This window comes from Tiliqua scincoides, chromosome 6 (genome assembly GCF_035046505.1).
Source record: "Tiliqua scincoides isolate rTilSci1 chromosome 6, rTilSci1.hap2, whole genome shotgun sequence".
In the NCBI taxonomy this organism is placed as follows: domain Eukaryota; kingdom Metazoa; phylum Chordata; class Lepidosauria; order Squamata; family Scincidae; genus Tiliqua; species Tiliqua scincoides.
The window spans coordinates 44,640,967-44,661,556 of NC_089826.1; the positions used below are offsets into that span (position 1 = coordinate 44,640,967).

The following is a 20,590-nucleotide window of genomic DNA, read 5'->3' on the forward strand; positions in this document are numbered from 1 at the left end:
GTTCTTCTATTGACTGACACCTTCCTCCCTAGTTTTTTTCTTTAGTTTTTCCTGTCAATGTTTTAAAAGTTACTATCTTTTCTTTGTTTAATTTTAATCTTATCTCTTTGATGTGTAATTTGAAATCAATTAACAAACAGAAATTCTAATATTACTTCTTAATATTTTATCATGGAAAAAGAATATTTCCAGAAGAAACTGTCAGAACTTCCAATAATTGATTTCTATGCCTTGCTTTTGACTGATTGTTTAATTTTGGGGTGTCAATACCCTCCAGAATAATATCTTCAGATATCTCCATTATCTGTAGCAGTTTCGTATACTGAAGAAACAATAAATTCTGTAAGATGATAAAGGCAACAATGTTGAAAAAGTGAAAGAACAGCTGCTCTGAGATGGTTTTTTAAATCACTTCTTAAAAAGTGATTTAAAAAGGAGTCTTTAAAAAGCAGTCTTTAAAATTGAGTTGTGAAACTAGAACTTTAAAGACTTAGCAGCTGCATACTAATCAAATTTCTGAAAAGTGAAAATCTTGACCGTTTTCAGATATGTGAAATCCTATGCTCGTTTCCAATTCAAATTTGATAGTATTTGAACATTAAAATGAATAAATTTAGCAAAAGAAAATGACATATTAACATGAAAAAACACATTTTATTGCACTTAAGTTATAAGAAAATAAAATTTCTAAGTGAATCAAATCATAGACACAATCCCTTTAAAGGTTGTTTTCCTCCATCTTGTCAGGCTGTTACATAACTAAAATTAACAAACTGAAATCTGATTTCTTAAAAAAAAACCAGACTATAAATAAACCAAAAAAGGAGGAAAAAAAGATCGCCTAGGATACAGTGTTAAACCACTTTCACAGTTCAGCTTGAGTTGTGGCTCTTGGAGAATGAGGCAAACAATTTGATAATTTCATTCTTTTTTGCATGACAACTTTACCACAAAAACCAAAGCGTTTTTGCTCTGTCAGTTCCTCGCCACCATAAAACTGTAACAGTTATTCTTCTCAAATTCTGTAAAACACTAAGACTGACCAGCAATTTTATTTCCATTTTCTGTACTTTTTAAAAATATCCTGTCAGTTTCATTATGTCTGTTTATTCCATTCACCACAGCCCTCACAAAGAAAGGTTTCCCAACAGAACAGGCTGCAAGAGCTTTGTTCTAAGGAATGTGTTTTAATTTTTGCCCAGAAAAAAAGAAAAGAAAATAAGCTTTGCACACACTCTCTTTACTTGCAAGCAAACTTCACTCTAAATTGTCTGAAACTCTTCTACTCTCAGCCTCTTAGAGGCACAGTTGGCTCAAGTTTCAGTGGCAAAAAAGTCTTTTTCTCCGTAACCAAACTAGAGCAAATTTGGAATTCAGTCTGGGACTAAAACGTCACAGCAGAAAAAAAAAATAAAAATAATTTGCTTTTTTTTTTCTCCTTTCATTTAGCAGCATAAATAAGTTTGGCCACTGGGAATACAGTACAGGGGTGGGACAACAATCCCATAGTTGAAGACCTACTTCTAGCACCAGCATCATGTATTAAATCCATCTGAGGAACCTTAGAACCCTGGACAACTTGCCACCTCAGAGCAACTTATGCATTGAAGAGCGTAGATGGAAGCAACAGTAAATAGATCGACGGAGGCTAATACTGTGATTGACATTGGCAATGGTTGGCAAAATTAAAACAAAAAACAGCTGTAAATCTGTACAAAAACAATTCACAGTAAGATTTTAGCTTTTCCACACATGGAAAGGACTCTTTGCTGTCACAGATGCTCTCTTGTTTGAAAGACAATCAGTAACTGATATTGGAGGTATGATGCTCCTTTCTAGATTTCTCTGGTAAAAGAACAGGGTTAACAAGAATTGTAACAACTTTTTAAGTCTCTGCAATGCTCGATGAGCACAGAGAGAAAAAACAAAAAGTATTAATTGCACCTGGCTTGATTTAGAAAGTCATATTTTGCAAAGCTGCCCCATTCAAAAGTGAAGCCTTTGATGAAATGAGACAGCAAATGCCTTCGTCAGTTACAGCTTGTCAACTTTTTGTCTTCTCCTCCGTAATCTGTAGGTCTTTAGGATCTGTTGCCCCAAGCCAACATCCTGCACCATCGAGGATTAAGGATTTTTTTTTTCCTTTTTGCAGAGGGAGGGAGGGAGGAAGGATAGAACATCATTTGCATTTCTGGACAAAATAATCTTTTCAAGCTTCACTTTATATCCACATCGAAGTCCAACACCAGCAGCTTGGTTTCCTCAGTCCCATTCCGGCTTCCAACTGCACACACTAGCTTCGTGTTGGAGGCTCTGATCCGCCATACAACACCTCCACTCCCCCCACTTTCCAATGTAACTAGATTTCGGATAAATTCACCCGTTTTCAAGTCCCATAGTTTTACAGTCCCATCATCTGAGCTGGTAATTACAAAGTTCTTGTTGAACTGTAAACAGGTCACAGCACTTTGATGCTTGTTAGGACCTGGAGCAAATGAAAACAGCAGCAAACAAATAAAGTCACATCAGAGATTGCTGTACTTCAAGCAAGACTTTTTTGCATACATAAAAGCAGAATACCATGCAACAGGCAATAGTTGATTAGGTTACTGAAGTGCTCCCAACTTGCTGCATAGACAAATAACTGTAGGGAATTTGCACGCACGCACGCGCGCGCACACACACACACACACACACACACCCCTATATAGGCAACACCAAGTAACATGTTCCTAACTCTTGGGAAAGAAAGAATACTTCCACTTTTTCCTTCTATTACTGTCTACTTTTATAACCACCATAATAATATCCTGTCCTACACCTTTCTAAGCTGAGACAGGCACCCACCATAGTTCTGTACTGCAGCACTGGTATCTACACCCAACCGAGTGCTCTCCACCTTCTAGACAGAAAGAGGAATCAATGTGATATTCATAGCTTCTGTAATCCACCTCTCAAAACACAATGGACAGTGGCTGCCAGTATGATTTCTCTTTTGTGACCAAAACAAGACAAAGAACAGATAGCAAGAGCAACGCTAACATGCTTGTTCATCTTATAAAGCAGAAATTTCATAAGGCAACTGTGGAAGAAATTGTCTTTGTGATTGGTTGCAAGTCTTTTGGCCATAATGCTTCCCCAGCTAGGAAAAGAACCATGCATCACTACATTCTTTTGTTCCAATTTGAGAGTGTGCATGCAGCTATGGCAAAGGAAAGATCAAGCAGCATCACAACTGAGCAGAGCAAAAAAATAAAAAAAGCTCTTCAGGATCAGATCCAAGGCCCATTGAATTCAGCATGCCACAGTAGCCAACCACATGCTTTTGGAAAGTTCATAAAGTAGGATGTAGGGGCAACTGACTCCCCAACTGTTCCTATCTAGCACTTGGCGCTCAAGGCAAACTTGACTAGCAGCCATTAACAGACCTATCTTCCACATATTTATCCAACTCCTGTTTGAATCTATCTATGCTAGCGGCCATCACCACATCTTATGGCAGCCAATTCCATGAATTAATGATGTACTGTATGAATAAGAATCTCCCTTTGTCCTTCTTTAATTTCCTGCCAATCAGTTTCACTGGAGGGCCTGGATGCTAGTTTAACTTTATCCATACCACTGATTTTCATGTTGTAAAATCATTTTCATGTTGTGTTCCTCTTCCCCAGCCCTAGGAGTCATCAATTTTCTAAACTAAGGGCCCAATCCTGACAAATTGCCAGCACTGATGCGGCCGTGCCAATGGGCCAACCTGCAGTGAGGGGGCAGTCATGGTGGCTTCCTCAAGGTAAGGGAATATTTGTTCCTTTACCTTGGGGCTGCACTGGCACTGGAAAGTTGGACAGATTGGACCTTAATTCTCTCTAAATGTTGTAGCCTTTCCTCATAGTGAAACAAAGAACAAAGATGCCCTTGATTCTTATTTACAGGGCTGATTTCTTAGTGACCCTCCTTTCATTACAAACTAAATAAATAATTAAACCTTAAAAATTCAAGTTTGAATAATGAACCAATTCTGCTTAATTATGCCATGGGCTTTCAATGAGGCCTGGTGTTTAAAAGCCAGTGAAGACTAAGGGCCCAATCCTATCCAACACTCCAGCACCAGTGCAGCTGCAATGCAGCCCCAAGGTAAGAGAACAAATGTTCCCATACCTTGAGCAGGTCTCTAAGAGTGCCTCGCCACACAGGACACAGTGTATGCCCCATGGGCACAGCTACACTGGCACTGGAAAACTGGATAGGATTGGGCCCTCAGACTACACATTAAATGTGGTATGTTAATGAAATACATATTTCTTTTTAAATGCTTGAAATATTCTTTTCTGAAAAATAACATGTGTGTATGTCTCTACACATATGCCCACACAGCAACTATTAAAAAAACACTAAACTCTTTCCTTTCTCCACTCTTCACATCTTTAAATACCATATGTACCTTGAAATATTTGTAACAACTACCAATGCATTCTTATGTACTGTCTCACCACCCAATTAACCTCTAGGAACCTCTCCCCACTCTTAATTTTAAGCTGTAACAAATGGGAAAAAATATCCAGTTTTAACTAACAACCCACCTCACAAGCCACTAAGACTATCTCTTCCTGGGTGGGGGTGGGGTGGGTTAATTCCAATCGCCCCAACTATTCTGAACCTGCGAGATGGCATTTGAAAGTCCATGGAATACTATTCTGATTAGTAACTAATTTTGTAGGAAGGCCATTTCCAGAAAAAAATGCCCAAATGGCCCACTGATAAATCCCAAAGCCATGACCACTGCTAAACAATTCTTTTTACCTCTTGGCTGGGCAACTACCCTAGATGAAAGGCCAACTCTCATAGACCTCCGAATCCAGACTCTGAAGGTCTCCAAGCAGTAAACAGTGGCAAAGTATTTCACTACCTAGGCCAAACAAGCCAGTGCATTTGGGGCATCAAAGCCCTCCTGACTCCCATTTGTTCGGGTATAGGGCTACCACACCATTACCAACATACTCTTAGAGAAGATACAGATAAGTCAAAACTCACAGAAGTAGAGATTGAGAAAGCAGAAATGAGGTTTTATGATTCACTGCCAACCTCTGGTTAATTAGCCAATATCTTCGCTTACTAATCTTAAGTATGTGCTGGATTTAGGATCATTTTAGAGAGAGACACACACAGACACACACACTGCCCTATGGTATTTTGGAGTTAGTTACATAAAGTTACGAGAAGCTCACCTTGCAATGTCTGTAAACACTGTCCTGTTTTGATATCCCAGATTTTGACTGTGGAATCTGCATTCCCCGAGACAAGAATATTGTCCTTGAGTTCCATCCCACTTGTTAATGACTGGTGGCCTGTTAATGTGTGAATGCAGTTTCCCGTCTCCACATCCCAAACTCGAATTGAAGTGTCAAGGGACCCGCTCACCACATGGATACCATCAAACTAAGAAAAATGAACGGTGAATTATATTTATTGTTTGTTTTTAGAAGTGCTTTAAAGACTGATTGTGCAGGCTCTTACAAGTCAGTCCATAAATCCAAAACATTAGTACCCATTGTTATGAATGAGTCAACATTACCTTGAGCTAATACAAGTTCAGAGCACCATCAGATAGCGTAAAATAGTCTTTAATCACTGACAGCTGCCTGGACACAGAGCCGCAATGGCTTGGTTTCTCACTAGCTAAACATATATCCAACCTGGTGCTCCAAGGATCTGTTTCACAGAACAAGGGGCCTGAATCAACCTAGTAGTTGTATCAGTAGGTACTATTTCCTACATTGTGATGAATATGATGCACAGCAGCACTTGTTGCACACTTCATTTTTGGCAAGGAGAAGACAAATCAGGAACAAATTTTGTCTTCTATGAAAACACCTTACGATAGCAAGACTGCAGTTTTTACTTACTCCTTCCTGTGAGTATGCACCACTGTCCATAATGGGACTTAATTCTGAGTAGACATGCCTAGGAGTGTGCTGCTATTATGACAATATCAGGCTTATACAAAGAACAATATTATTCTGCTTTTAATAGGCCTGCAAACTTCATTGCTTTAAACTGAACATTAATAATCTAACAAGAAATTTAAAAAAAATCCAACCAAAAATAAATTCAGATTTAAAGACCTGGTGCAGGACAAATCTATTCCATGAAAATTACTAACACTTTGAATTCTCACCCTATTTATTTCTAAAGCTAATTCTAGGGTGTTGCACTATGAAATAGAGGCTATTAAAAATGAAACAACTAAAGGCAGCAACGATCAGCTGAAATAAATTTTAATATAGCTTTAAAATCTGACTTATCCTCTGTTTTAATGAAATTCAACTGAGTTCATTTTTGAAAACATTTTGACTGTTACTATAATAGGAAATACTCTTCATTTGAGACTCCCAAACAGATGGAATTATTAAATATAGCACTCCTTTCGATTAACGTGTGGCAGCTTTGTTTATCAAATTGTGATGTTATGTCACAGTTACAATATTTTCAAGGAGGCAATTACGAAGTTTGGAATAAGCAAATGAATTAAAACTGACTCAACCAGAAGCTAGATTAAAAGTTTTTATTTATTCAAAAATCTGCCATCTACGAAAGGATAGACCTTTGTAACAATTTGGAAGTTGCTAGTGTTCATATTCCCTTTAAATTTAAACCCCTTTACATTTAAAATCAAGAAATATACTGTGAATTGACAGATTCTTAAATACGTATGAAAAAATAACCTAAAGGAATCAGACTACATTCCTCAAATACTTCTCTAAGAAAGCAGCAGAGATGAGTCAAATGCAGAGAAATGGAACTCAGCCTCTGCTTATGTCTCATGCATGGGTCGCTTTAGAGGTACTGATAATATACTACGTATATGTGAAGGCCTAGTCCACAAGTCTTAACATATCTTAATTTCTTAAGCAGAATATAAACATTAATTCTTAGATGAAGCTACTGCACTGATGACTGTGCAGAAACAAGACCTCAACCTTCAAAGCAAATGGCAGAGTGGGGGGCAGACTACCAATGGAAACTTCTACCTATATCAAGTCTCCTTCATACTATTTAAATAATGCTTTATTTTTATTCCACTTTTCCTTCAAGGAACTCACAGTAGTGTACATAACCTTAGCTTAAGCTATGCTGAGACATAATAATTGGTTATATGGTGAGCTTCATGGTAGAACAAGCTTCATGGCAGAATGAGCACTTCAACCTGGTCCTTCCTAAGTATCAGACTAGCATGGTAATGTCAAATTTGTTTCATACAAAGGGCCCAAGTTAGAATTCATGGTGCATGCTGAGGGCTGGAACTGACACCATTAAGCAGAAAGTGACATAATTGGCAGATGATGTCCAGAAATAGGCACTTTGTTCTCACTTAAAAACTGATTAGCTGCAAATGATAGAAGAGAAAATGTGCAAATATTGTCCATAATTTCAAGATATGAGAAAGCCTAACCATCAAGCTGGGAGAGCCAAATTATTACAGGAACTGAATAAATTGTTTCTGGGGGCTGCATCCAACCTTTTGGCCCATCCACCCATGGGCCTTATGTTTGACACCTCTGTTCTAGCACTTTATCCACTATACACCAGACCGGCTCTCAAGAAAACCATAAGTTCCTTTACTTACAGTTCAATCCTATGCATGTTTACTCAGAAGCAAGCTCTACCGAGTTCAATGTGATTTACTCCCAGGTAAATTGTACAGGATTGCAGCATTCATGAATACATGTATCTAGACATAATCTTATAAAGTTTTTTGAAATCAGAGCCAAGAGATAAAGGCAGTGGTTCCCAAACTTTTTCAACTGGCGTGCCTCTTAACCTGCTGGGCCACTGGCCACAGCTCACAATTAGAGCTACATTCCTATACACTGTAGAGGGTGGCAGACTTTTTGTGAGGAATCTGCAGCTCCCCTAGTCACAGACCACAGTTTGGGAACCACTGGATAAGGGGGGGGGGAGTAAAATTTGAAACAGCTCATTAAAAAACTAAGAGAAGGAAGTCTGCACAATACCACTAAAGGAGAAGCTCAAGTCTCACTTCCACAATACATCATTGGTATGCTTGATCCAACATTATGCGGCTTTTTGTAACAAAATCAGCAGCTCTCAAATCTGTTTATAGAACACTAATCAGCTGCTTCTCTGACTAGTTTAAACCTACACAATCCATGACCCAAAAGTTTGACTATCGTATGCAAATTAATCTAGTTGTGCTTACATAAAATATTTTTAGAAATTCTGAGCATGTTTGAAAGAAAAAAAATTAACAAAAAGCAGTTCTAACCCAATTGTCTATAATTACCAGATGAACTCTTCTCAAATGCTTTGTGTCTAGGTTTCTGCACAAATATTGAGCTCCAATTTATTTAAAATGTCAACAGTACAATTTGTTAGGAGAAAACACTTTTTTGTGGTTGCTAAACATTGTACTGAAGCAGCATGGTATACACAAAAATAATCCTCCATGTCCCCATACTTTTGCTCTAATAATTTTTGAATTTGTTCTTTGATACAATATCATAACAGCCTATAACCCCAAAAGAAAAATACTTGTTCAAATTAAAATACAGGCTATTGCACTATTCAAATCATACTATTCAAGGTCTTTGGTTTGATTCCTAAATAAAGGTGAGTGAGCAGAAAAGGAAACTTTAATGATTCTGAGAGGTTTGGCCTTCCAAAGTCACCAGAAGATAACTAACTGGAGGTTAACGCCATGGTAATACATGGAACTAGAACCCAACACTCCTTCCTTCCCAAACCCAACATGATTATTAATTCATGTTAGTTGCATGGGTCACATTACATTAGTGTTAAAAGGTATTTGCAGAACACTGTTCTTCTCTTAACTTAAACTGAAGATGCTGGTATCTATCATTAAATCTATAAATTGTTTAGGCCCCAAACATCTTATATACCTACTCCTTAGATATGAACCTCCCAATACATGATTTAAAAAATCTGGTGCAGTTCTGTTGTATGCCTCTTCTGATGCAAGCCTGCCCTTCTTTTTGGCAATGTGGAATATTCTCCTCCCCTTGGAAGTCTGGGTGGCTTCCCTATTGGTCCTTAATATACTTCCCAAACTTTCTGGTCCCATCAGGACTTTAAGGAATACATTTATGTTCCTTTAGAAATCTGTCATTTTAATTTTTTCTTTTTAGTGTCTCGCAGTAAACAGATCGCATTTGGGTTTTATTTTATGGTTATAAGTCACCCATGTTCACCTGTTTGGGCAAAAGAAGCAGGATATATAAGGATGAAGATAAAGAAAAAATCATTGAGCCAAGCTGATTCTTGCTATGCAAACTAAGACAGCTAGCAAAGATGTAGCTAATGAAGTATTCTGGAATTATATACTGCTCTTTTCTCTTTTCTTCAAGCTAACAAGGACTGGAGGGAAGAGAAAGGGGAATTTAGGATGCATGCAACATGATTAAACTTTTACATTTGCTGTGAGTCTACTGGCTATGCCACAAATATTCCAGTAAGGCAAATAGGAATGCTAGTGGAATAGTGAAGGAAATTTATTGCACCAGAGGCAAAATGCTTACCTGTAATGAATAGACTCTATTAGTATGCCCTTGCAAGGTGTGTAGACAGGTTTCAGTTTCTGGATCCCATACCTTGACCATAAAATCATATGCTCCACTAACAACCCTCCTGCCATCATATTGTACACACCGGACTGCAGCTACATGACCCATCAGAACATGTAAACACTGGCCTGTCTCTATGTCCCAAACTCTCAGGGTGGCATCTCGAGACCCACTGACAACTCTAGAAGGAGGGGGAAAAAAAGCTGCAATTAGTTTTGTGTGACTGTTGTAATTATATCCGCTATCTGGTTCATTGCTAAGTAAATTCCATGCATAAAAGCAGGTAATTAAATAATTTATGTGGACAGATATAGAGGCTCTATATTTTAAGGCTGAAAAGTGCAAGTTAAATGGTTTTGCATTCACTGCTCAACACAGCACATGACATTGTTCTCACCAACACTTTGCTATAGTAAATACTAAGATCAACAAACATTTGCTCTTTAAAGTGCAGATGTTAGAGTAAAACTAGATGATTGCTTTTCCACTTGAAAACCAAACATGTAGGGGTACAATGACATGATTAACATTCTATCTAGTTTGGCCCTTACAATGCAATTATGTGTATGTTGAAAGAAAGTCTCAATAAGCTAAATGAGGCTTAGGGCCCAATCCTATTCAGTGTTCTAGTGCTGGTGCAGCCATGCCAATGGGGCATGCACTGCATCCTGTGGTGGGGAGGTGGTCACAGCGGTCCCCTCGAGGTATGGGAACATTTGTTCCCTTACCTTGGCTTTGCATTGCGGCTGCACCGGTGCAGGAAAGTTGGATAGGATTGGGCCCTTATTCTTTAGGGACTGCAGCCTTAGTAACAAATTAGTAATGATTAAATAATGTGTAACATAATCTTATGTATGCTCAACTAGAATTAAGTCCTACTGTATTCAATGGGACTTACCTGTAAGTGTGCATAGGATTGCAGCCTTCACTATCTTACATAGGCCAATCCTATCCTCATGGTATGCTGGTGTACTGTGAAATATGCTGTGGTAGCAGCCGCTCTGCCAGTCTGCGCTCCTGCTGGTGCAAAGGCTGGAAGGCCATGCAACACCTGCAGCACAGCACAGGTGGCCACTGGTGGGTTTCTGCCAGTGGATAGGTCAAAAAGAGGCAAGGAATGGGTGTGGAATGGGGCAGATAATGTGGCGACACTGGTGTGCACCATATCCAAATTTCCATCCTGGCCCTGACACGCTCCCAGCAAGGCTCCTCAAATGTATGCTAGTAGAAAAACTGGCACAGAACTGAGTAGTCCAATGGGGATCAGGCAGTGGCTGGGATGGTAAGTAAAGTTACTTATTCTTTTGACCAGGCTGGTCCCTTGCCAGCATGCAGGATACAAATGCTGCTGCTGCACCGGTGGCTCTGCATCCTGCACACCAGCATGGGAAAGGATTGGACTGTTAGCGTTAACTGTGTAGGCAGCATTAGCATTAACACCACTAACAGGAGAACTCACCTTTAGTGATTTTTGTTCGTTAATACTACTTTATTTCACTTAACTAGTACACTAGATAAAGTATGAAGTTAAAAGATTAATTCACTATTTGGTCCCAATTCTAAACTATTTGGATGCAGCTCTGCCCTTAACAACAGTATTCTTTTAAGGGGAAAAGAGAATATTTTAGATGCAATCTTGTATTAAAAGGTGGTGGTTTATTTTGCTTTTAAGAACTCAGTGGAATAATTCTGGACTTCTGTTCCACAACTTTTCCTATCTATTATTGATGCAAGAGACTGAGGTAAGACATTTTAAGGTAATTCTAAAAAGGTTTATATAAAACAGAAACAAAGCAGATGAAAGAAAGTGCTTTAATTTTCAACTAATAAAGACAAATGATCGTAACAGTAGGGTAGCTATACAAAATCATGCAAAATGTTAAACATTAACTTTATTAGTTATGATTCTGTTGAGTTGCTCCTTTTTCTGAGCTCCTTCTTTCCAATGTTTGCAAGTTTTCTAAATCAATTTTCCCCTGAATTTGTACATTAATATAATCAACTTACAGAACTGTCAGTATATTTTACTAATATTAAAAAAACCTTAATAAAAATTGCTTTTATTTCAATGCAAAGGAAAGCTGGGGAATAAGACACCTTACAATTGTGTAGATAAACATTACCTTTTTTCATGAAGATGCATACAACGCACAGTTGAGGTATGCCCATATAATGTATGTATACACTCTCCAGTCTCTGCATTCCATACTTTAAGAGTCCGGTCTGTAGACCCACTGATGATGATATTGTCTCTCATTTGTGATGACCAAACTCCACCTGTATGTCCAACAAGTGTTCTTAAACACTGAAAGCAAGCATTTAGACAAAGGTGACAAACTCAGAGTAATTTACCCAACACTTCATATTTCTTTTACTTGTGATATTCTATAAACCATCCCATCATGAGCCATCTAATATTACTGGAATAATAAAAATGAGAAAAATATACACAGTGTTCTGCCCCACAATGAGTAATGCAAATTTAGTGAGAAGTCTTTTTGTTTGTTTTTTTCTAAGTGATACCTTTCATGTCAGAATTTTAGTGAAAGGAAGCAAGTAGAAGTGGATGTGTAAAAATGCCGGTCAAATTTGAAAATAATCTTTCACAGGACAGTAGTTACAATCTCTTGAGGGCATGAAGTAACAGCCCAACTCTTAAAATAAATCCATGACTAAATATAATAGTGTGCATATCATATATTTTATGTTAATAAGGGGGGGCCTTGAAAGTCAAGAAATATAAGCAAAACAAGAAATTAATATACTGTAGTAACTCATTTTCCTTGAATAAATGATTTTATATACCTGCATTTTCTGTTATATTGCTTTGAAATGATAGTTACCATGAATAAAATTATATTGAAGAAAGGCAGAATTATAATTACAATATTAACAACAACAAAAACCTTCTCCCTAACAAACAATTGGAAGCCCTGACGATAAGCAGATGTACCATGTTTACAAATAAGTGGAATAGCACTGCCAGATATTGTGGGACTCTAGAAGTAGTCCCGGATCCACAAAGGTACATAATTGGAGCACAACCTTCAATAGTTTGGTTTGAATAACAACACCATTCTTCATTAACACTATTTGAATTGCTTTATTCCCTCAGTCTCTCACTGTTGCTCCATTGTTTCCCTCTTTTAACCATTTTAAGGCTAATACACATTTTTTGGCACCAACAGGAGTTTTCCTTTTGTGAGAGACAACAGCTCAGGAGAGAGGAGAGAATGGCTGACCTTGATTGGAACCATATCAGAAGGGCTAACTTCCCCTCAATTCCCACTATCATCCCACTCAGGACTACTTCCACTGTCTCACCCTACTGATACTTAACAAAAAGAGGTTCAAAGTACAGTGCAGTTCAGCCCTCAGATTACACGTTCCTTGGGTAGGAAACTATACAAAATTTTAAGACAAAATTTAAGACAGTGATGATGACTCACCATCCTCAAAATGGCTACACATAATGTTGGCATCCAGCTAGGGATATTTAAGATCTGCAAGCAGCAGACTGTCCCACACCCCCAAAAATTCCACAAAACATCAAGGTGTTCCACAGGAGTACTGTGAAAGGCACAAGAGGTTGCTACCAGCACAATGGCACAAAGCGCTGCCCCTCCCTACTGCATGAGTAAGCTAAGAGCTTGAAAATGGAAGGTTATGGATCCCACTCAACATGCATCAGAAACTGTACAAATCCAATTTAACCAAAGAGACACAAGGACATGCATATCAATGAGAATCGGGCAACTTGCATTCTCAGAGGTATGTGCTGAACAGTTTAGCAAATTTCTTGCCAGTGTCTCTCTACTGCTGAAATGGATTCTTTGTACCAAAAATAGACTTATGGCAGTGTTTCCCAAACTGGGGGTCTAGCCCTATTTATTGGTGGTTTCTGAAACTGGCAAGCTGATAACAAGGAAAATGTATTGAGCCCTATGGAAAGTGAAACTGAGTTGCATGTGCATGTTTATTTGTGAGTAGGCAAATGTGCCTCAGTCCACTTCAAAGAGCAGGCCAAAAAGAATGCAACGCCACCAGAATGGTCCTGATCCAATGAACGCAGGCCCTAAAAAACACTTGAGAAATAAGTCCCCCACCCAGCTGATAACATGTAATGATGCCCATGGAAAATGAAACGTGTGTGTTTATTCGCAAGTAGACAAACATGCCTCAGCAACTATCGAAGGCCAGGTGAAGGGGAATGCAAGGTGATTATAACAGTAGCAAGCCAATGGACATGGAGTTCAACAAATGCTCCAGAAGGCAATCCTCCCCCACCATAGTGAAAAAGATAAAAAACAGAGGCTCGAGTAGCTGGTAAAGTGAAACCTTTTTTTTGTCTCGTAAAGCTAGGTGGGTTCTGACAGAGTGTAGTTTTAAAAAGTGGGTCCCTGCGCTAAAATGTTTGAAAACCACTGATTTAAGTCAATCACATGGGATAATAAGAGAAAAAACCTAAATAGAAGTGCTGTGGTATGACCAATGCTAACACAAATCATAAAAAAATGCACACTAACAATATTTAGAAACACCATAAATGCTGGGAAATTATGTATTAAGAGACAGAGATAAGGAATAATGTGCCCACATATACTGCTATACAAGTGACAAATAATTCCACAATAAAGTAACTGACAAAAGACCACCACCAATAGTATGAGTAACATCATTAATTAATCAATTTAATTAATCAGTTAATTAGATTTATACTCCGCCTTTCTCCCCAATGGGCACTCAAGGCAGCTAACAATCAATAGATAAAAATACAAGTTGTCTCTTATTTATGAGTCGTCTCTTAGTCAATACATCCAAAGCAACTTATAGCACAATCCTATGCACATCAACTCAGAAGTAAGTTCCACTGTGTTCATTGGAGCTTACTCCCAGGAAAGTGTGTATAGGATTGCAGCCTTAATAAAAGACAAAATCAAAACACTTAACAGTCAAAATTAGATATCTGAAATGAGATTTCAAGCTATTAAGCATCCAATCAATATAATAAGATTGATTTTTATGGAATAAGGATATAAAAATAAATAAATGAAATCTAGATATACAAATCAAGACAACCCAATCACGGGTTTCGAGTTAAGCAATTGAGAGAAAGAAAATAACTGCTTATACGAGGTCACATTGTACTATGATAAATAGGCTCTATTGTACAGTTGGCCCACATCTTGAATGAGAGTTATGTTCCAGAATCCATGCATAAAGCTAAAATTGCCTTGAAAATCACCAACATCTGGGAAATGCACACTGTCTCTTTAAAAATTATGAGCTATAGGTGGGCATAGCAGCTTCATTTTCCGATTTCAGGTTGCCTCCAGGGCATGTATGTAGTAAGTAGAATAGAATCGCCTGCAGTGTTTAAATTGCCTGCTGTTTTTTTTTTGTTTGCCAACTGCATGAAGTTGAATTTGTGCAAGTCTATGGTGTGCATGATGTGGGCCAATTGTATTTCTCATGTTTTTACAAGCACTTGCACAAAGAGAATAATATTTTGGAAATAAAAAGGCTGAAAAACCATCCTCCAGCATGATGTAAGAAAAGTCATGCATGTGAAACTGCACCTTTTGGTCCAGTTTTTGGTTAATTTTACATCAAGCACTGAACTGTTCCTGGCAGAAAATGTGGCCCAAAGAATTACTAGACTGCCTTTTTCTGATGAAATTTCAGCAACCCAGTGTAAGAAGTACTGTTAACCAGTATTTCTTAACAGCCAAATGTTTCACTAAGATATTTAAGATGAATTTTATTAGAAGACAGTACATGTATTTGGCTTACCTTTCCTGTAACTGCTGACCAAACCTTTAATGTATTATCATCAGAGCCACTGACTATTCGGTTACCACAGAACTGCAGACATGTGATCACATGATCATCATGACCTTTGAGCACCTGACAAAATACAATAACATATAAATAAATATCAATAATGTCCACACACTGACCAGGCCAAGACCTACTTAGCTTCAGCACAGTTGCTGATCCATTTGTCTTCTCACAATGCCCTGGTCTAACAGAGACAAAAACGTTCGTCCCAAATCAAAACATTTAACTGGAAACATATGTATCAGGTAGTTTGTAGATGAGTTGTCTTCAGTGCCCAAGTCCACCACAAACAGCAGCTTCTTGCCAGCCCACCTGGCATGAACTACCCAACTGGGCACCCAAATCCATCTGATCAGATTAGAGCAGTGGCTCCTAAACTTTTTTGATTTGCGGCTCCCTTGACCACTGGTTGTGACTCCCCATTAGGGCTACAATCCTATACATTGTTTAAGGAGGTGGATTTTTTGCAAGGATTCCATGGCTCCCCTAGCTGGTTTCTGCAGCTCCCTGGGGAGCCATGGCTCAATTTGGAAACCACTGGGTTAGAGGATTGGTGGGCAGGATAATAAGCTATCCAACTTATAGAACAGGACAGACATATAACCACCCTGAATCTAGGTTAACTGACGTACGGCTCAAGGATGTTTGTGTGTATTCTATGCTCTGGGCTGTCTCAGAGGGGCAAAATGGCATCCAGAAGGTTAAGGGCAAGCACAAGTGAGCTTAACACATGTTAGAAAATGAATTTGATTTAAAGTTTGTCTGTAATCACCTGCATATGTTTTTGCTCAGATCCATACCCAGGCACTTTCTAACACCCATGCTATATTTTCAAGCCTACTTGTTAAATTCCTTGTATTATCCAACTTCTTCCCCTCCATTTTTGGTATGTGCCATAATAAATTTTTTTATATTTGAGCTCAGTCAGAGCCTTGCCCCAATCTTTCAGGATCCTAAGCTACTCAGTACAGGTTGAGCACCCTTTATCCAGAATTCCAAAATATGGAATATTTAGAAATGCAGAACATTTTGAGTGCCAACATGACTTTAAAAAAATTTTTTTTTGCCTAAGGAAATAAAATCAAACTGTTTTTCATGCACAAACTGTTTTATGCACAAAATTATTAAAAATATTGTATAAAATTAACTTCGTGTGTATAAGTGGTATGTGAAACATACAGGAATGCTGTATTTAGACTGGGCTCCATCCCTGATTATGTATATGCAAGTATTCCAAAATATGGAAAAGACTGATATCCAAACCAGTTTTGGTCCCAAGCATTTTGGATAAAGGATGCTCAATCTGCACAGTGCAGGTTTTTGCAAAATGTCCCATTTAACCTAAAGGAAAGCTTCTAAGGTAGTTTCTCTCCACCTGACTTTATCCTCAAAGTACCAGTGAAATCTTTCAATTTTGGTCCTAGAACAGGAATAGATCTGGATCTGGAATAGGAGAAGATCTAGAAATAAGAGAGAGGCACTAGCACAATGGCTCCTCCCCTTCCCCAATCACCATAAGGTTGTTTCTAAAGTTTAGTTGATCATGATTAAGGAAATTAATCAAGGCAAAGTCCTACTGAAATGAAATTAATCATGATTAAGCTTAGGATATGACCCAATGTATACCGGGCAAACATACAGTATAGCTTATTTTAGTATCTAAGTACAGGTGTCTGTCACAAATATTCTGACTAGCGATAGACCTTATATATGACAGTCCCTTGGTAGATGATGATCAGGAGCCTCTCCTGAGACCATAGAGAGTGCTCTGAAGCCACCATGCCATCCACGCACCTGAAAGGTTGTTCTCAATTTTCAACTTGCTGGCTGCTCCACTGTGCACCTGCAAGTGTTGGCTGCTTCGATGGCCGAAAATAGCCCCAGCAGGCATCATGCAGGGCCAGTTGATGGTGCTGTTCCGGCTTGCTGCCAGGCTATCAGCTGACCCTGTGCAATGCCTGCTGGGGTGATATCCAGCTGTAGAAGTAGCCAGCACTTTTAGGTGTGCATTAGAGCAGCTAGCAAGTTGAGAATTGAGAGCAGCCTTTCAGGTACAAAGGCAGTGGTGGTTTTGGAGTGCTCTTGGTGGGCTTAGGAGGAGGTTCCCAGGCACCTGATTAATTAACAACACCATCAGTTAATGACAGGCTTCAGGGAACATATCCCCACCATTAACCAACACATATTTGTATATATATTCAAATCCACTGAGATGAAAACATTACATCTTTATATTATTTATTTCCTGTAAGAAGATATAATATATATTGCATAGGGTTCATTTTTATGCACCATTAAGGTAGCACTCATATTTTTCTTCTCCTTAGAACAGGGGTGCCCAAACCCTGGCCCAGGAGACATTTGCAGCCCCCAGGGACCCCCAATCTGGCCCACAAGAAGCTCCCAGTCTCCAATGAAACTCTGGTCCGTGGGACTCTTGCTGGAGCCCACACTAGTCCAACACGACTGCTACCAGCATGAGGGCCAACTGTTCGACCTCAAACATGAGCTGTGGGCTCCTTCCACTACTTGCTGTTTCATGACTGTGAAGCAGCAGCAACAGCGAAGGAAAGGCTGGCCTTGCTTTGTGCAAGGCCTTTTATAGACCTTGAGCGATCACAAGACCTTCATTCATTCATATAAGTCCCATCTCTAATGTATTTATTTATGTAAATTTATTCAAATTTTAAATGTTAATTAATTTTTTCCCCAGCCCCTAACACAGTTTCAGAGAGATAATGTGGCCCTCCTGCCAAACAGTTTGGAGACCCCTGCCTTAAAACATGGTTGCAGCAATCTCTTGTGGTTTTGAAAAGATGCTGCTTTGTAATTTAGTTTTGTTAAATTATTATTATTAATCATATTTTTATACTGCCCTTCTTCCAAAGAGCTCAGGGCGGTATACACAGCTGCTCCCCTCCTTTTTTCCTCACAACAACCCTGTGAGGTAGGTGAGACTGAAAGAAAGTGACTGGCCCAAGGTCACCCAGGAAGCTTCATGGCTGAGGGGGGATTTGAACCTGGATCTTCTGGGTCTGGGTCCACCTCCCAAACCACTGCACCACCCTGGCTCTCATGGCCTGAACCATTTATTCTGCAAGGTCTTAAAACCAAGGGTTATGGTCCATCAAACTATGACTAAGCATTATAAGTAACATCAGTGTATAGACACACCCAGGTTTGTTAGTAACTCATAAATATAACTGATGTTAGTGCCTTGGCATTTTGTTCAACAAGGAGGGATAATTGTAGCTGTTTTTACAATATGAAAGGAGACACAACAATTTCTCATCAGAACTAATCTGATCTAGAATCTTCTATGTTATAATATGCTTAATTTTAAAAGATAACTTATCAAAATGTGTGAGGCCGAAAGGAGAACGGTTCTGTACCATATCTTACAAGAGGATTACAGTCTGAGGTTGGAGCGTAAAGTCAAAATTGTGTACAGCTGAAATTCTGTTAACAAATACATACTGCTTCCTTAACAATTAAAGTTACAGTATGAGAGGCACATAGGGATAGAGAGAACAGCAACTTCATTCTCCCACTTCAGGTTCACTCCAGGACATAAACAGAATAAATGCAATGACGGGCAGAGTCGCCTGCACTATATAAACTACCATTTCTCTTTTGGGGGGCGGGGGGCTGACAGCATATACTTGAATTCGTGCAAAAATCATGAGCAAGATGTGGGCTGACTGTATTGCCTCAATGAGAGCACAGCATGCCTCAGAATACTGTGTATCTCCTCAGGGGCTCCTGTTAGTGGAGGCCACATTACTAATTGTCAAGGCGCAGGGGATGAGTTTTATCCATGCTGCAATGATGTCCTCAAATGCAGTGCCCTTTTTTCCTTATAACTTTAGATGTCAGTATATCACCTAATTTGAAAGAAACAAAGACTTGTGTAGTAACTGTAGTATGAATAAGCCGATCCTCTATACAGCTACTGATGATGCCTTACATACAATTTACTTTCTGTTTTAATGGTTCACCTGTCCGTTTACTTTTTCTCATCAAACTTAATGGAAAGAATTGAGCTGCCATAACCAAAACCCAACCACAGTGTCCATTTTTTTGTATTTCTAGAATACAAAGGGACTGCTTATGTACAACTCACATATGATTGTCTCATACAGAAAACAAGCATATGCACATGAAGTCAGAGAATAAGTAACATTGGAGAATAAGTTAACATTGGAATTGCATAGCTGTCAATAGCTCAATAGAGGAAAACATCCCCTCCATTTGATTTGTGATGTGCTAAAACATATGAAGCCTGTTGGTAACACACACTACTAAAAAGGCCAAACAATTCTTAAGTTATCTGAAGAATTTGAGGAGGTTTAAAAATGTCAGAAATGATCTAGTTAGGGTGGAACAACAAGACTTGAAGGATTGTTCCTACTTAATTCATTATATGATAACCTTAGTTCAAAGATGGTTACCTTAGGAGATTTGAGTTCTCCTCGCCGCCAGTTAGTATCAATTCTGTGCTGTCTGATGTAAGCACTTTTCCATGGACTATGAATGAAACCTGGTTTTATTACTTTCCTCCTCTTGATATGTAAAGGTTCGTCAATCCCTATAAGAATTTTAACAAAATCAGAAGGCAGAGTCAGACACAAATGTCAGTTTCCTTCCAATCACTCTCCTTTTCCAAGTGTATAAAGCTATTAGCAAATTTGTTATATTCTCACACTACTTCCCACCTACTATTGCGCTTTCCAAATCTGTTCTATCCCTTTCTCTCTTCTCAACTGGCCTTCAGCCTGTACTCACTGACACTATCTTAAGCCCTTCATTTCAGACTTCATTTCTTCCTTGCTACCTGCTCTCCAATTTCCAACCCCTTCTTTTAAACAGGATTCATCAAATATGATCTCATTTTCAAGCTTTCTGAAGTTCTTATGTTGGCTCTCTTAGGATTAGTCCTTGCTGTTAATGGATACATCTCTGCTGAGCTAACCCAGATTCTAATATAGTGTCTTGTACTACTGCTCATTTATTATTTCATCACCTGAATTCAAAATGTTACGCCACCGACACTCAGCTTAAAAAAAATTATCTAATTGCTTTTATTCACAGTTTCTGCCAAAGGCTGTGTACATCTTTCCATCATCCTTATTACAAGGAAAAGCTTAAGG

General features: G+C 38.7%; 1 protein-coding gene across 4 annotated transcripts in view; it reads right to left on the minus strand.

Moving 5' to 3' along the window:
* Window positions 1-634: 634 nt before the first annotated feature.
* The window catches only part of FBXW7 (F-box and WD repeat domain containing 7), a 164,063-nt gene continuing 144,107 nt past the window's right edge, over window positions 635-20,590 (minus strand). For all 4 annotated transcript variants that reach the window (XM_066632092.1, XM_066632091.1, XM_066632094.1 and 1 more), the window contains 6 exons: window positions 19,892-20,028; window positions 15,393-15,506; window positions 11,723-11,904; window positions 9,555-9,780; window positions 5,226-5,436; window positions 635-2,485 (listed from right to left, as the gene is read on the minus strand). In XM_066632092.1, the coding sequence (XP_066488189.1) occupies window positions 2,217-2,485; window positions 5,226-5,436; window positions 9,555-9,780; window positions 11,723-11,904; window positions 15,393-15,506; window positions 19,892-20,028 (1,139 nt within the window). In that variant the 3' untranslated portion in view covers window positions 635-2,216. The remainder of the gene's footprint in view (window positions 2,486-5,225; window positions 5,437-9,554; window positions 9,781-11,722; window positions 11,905-15,392; window positions 15,507-19,891; window positions 20,029-20,590) is intronic.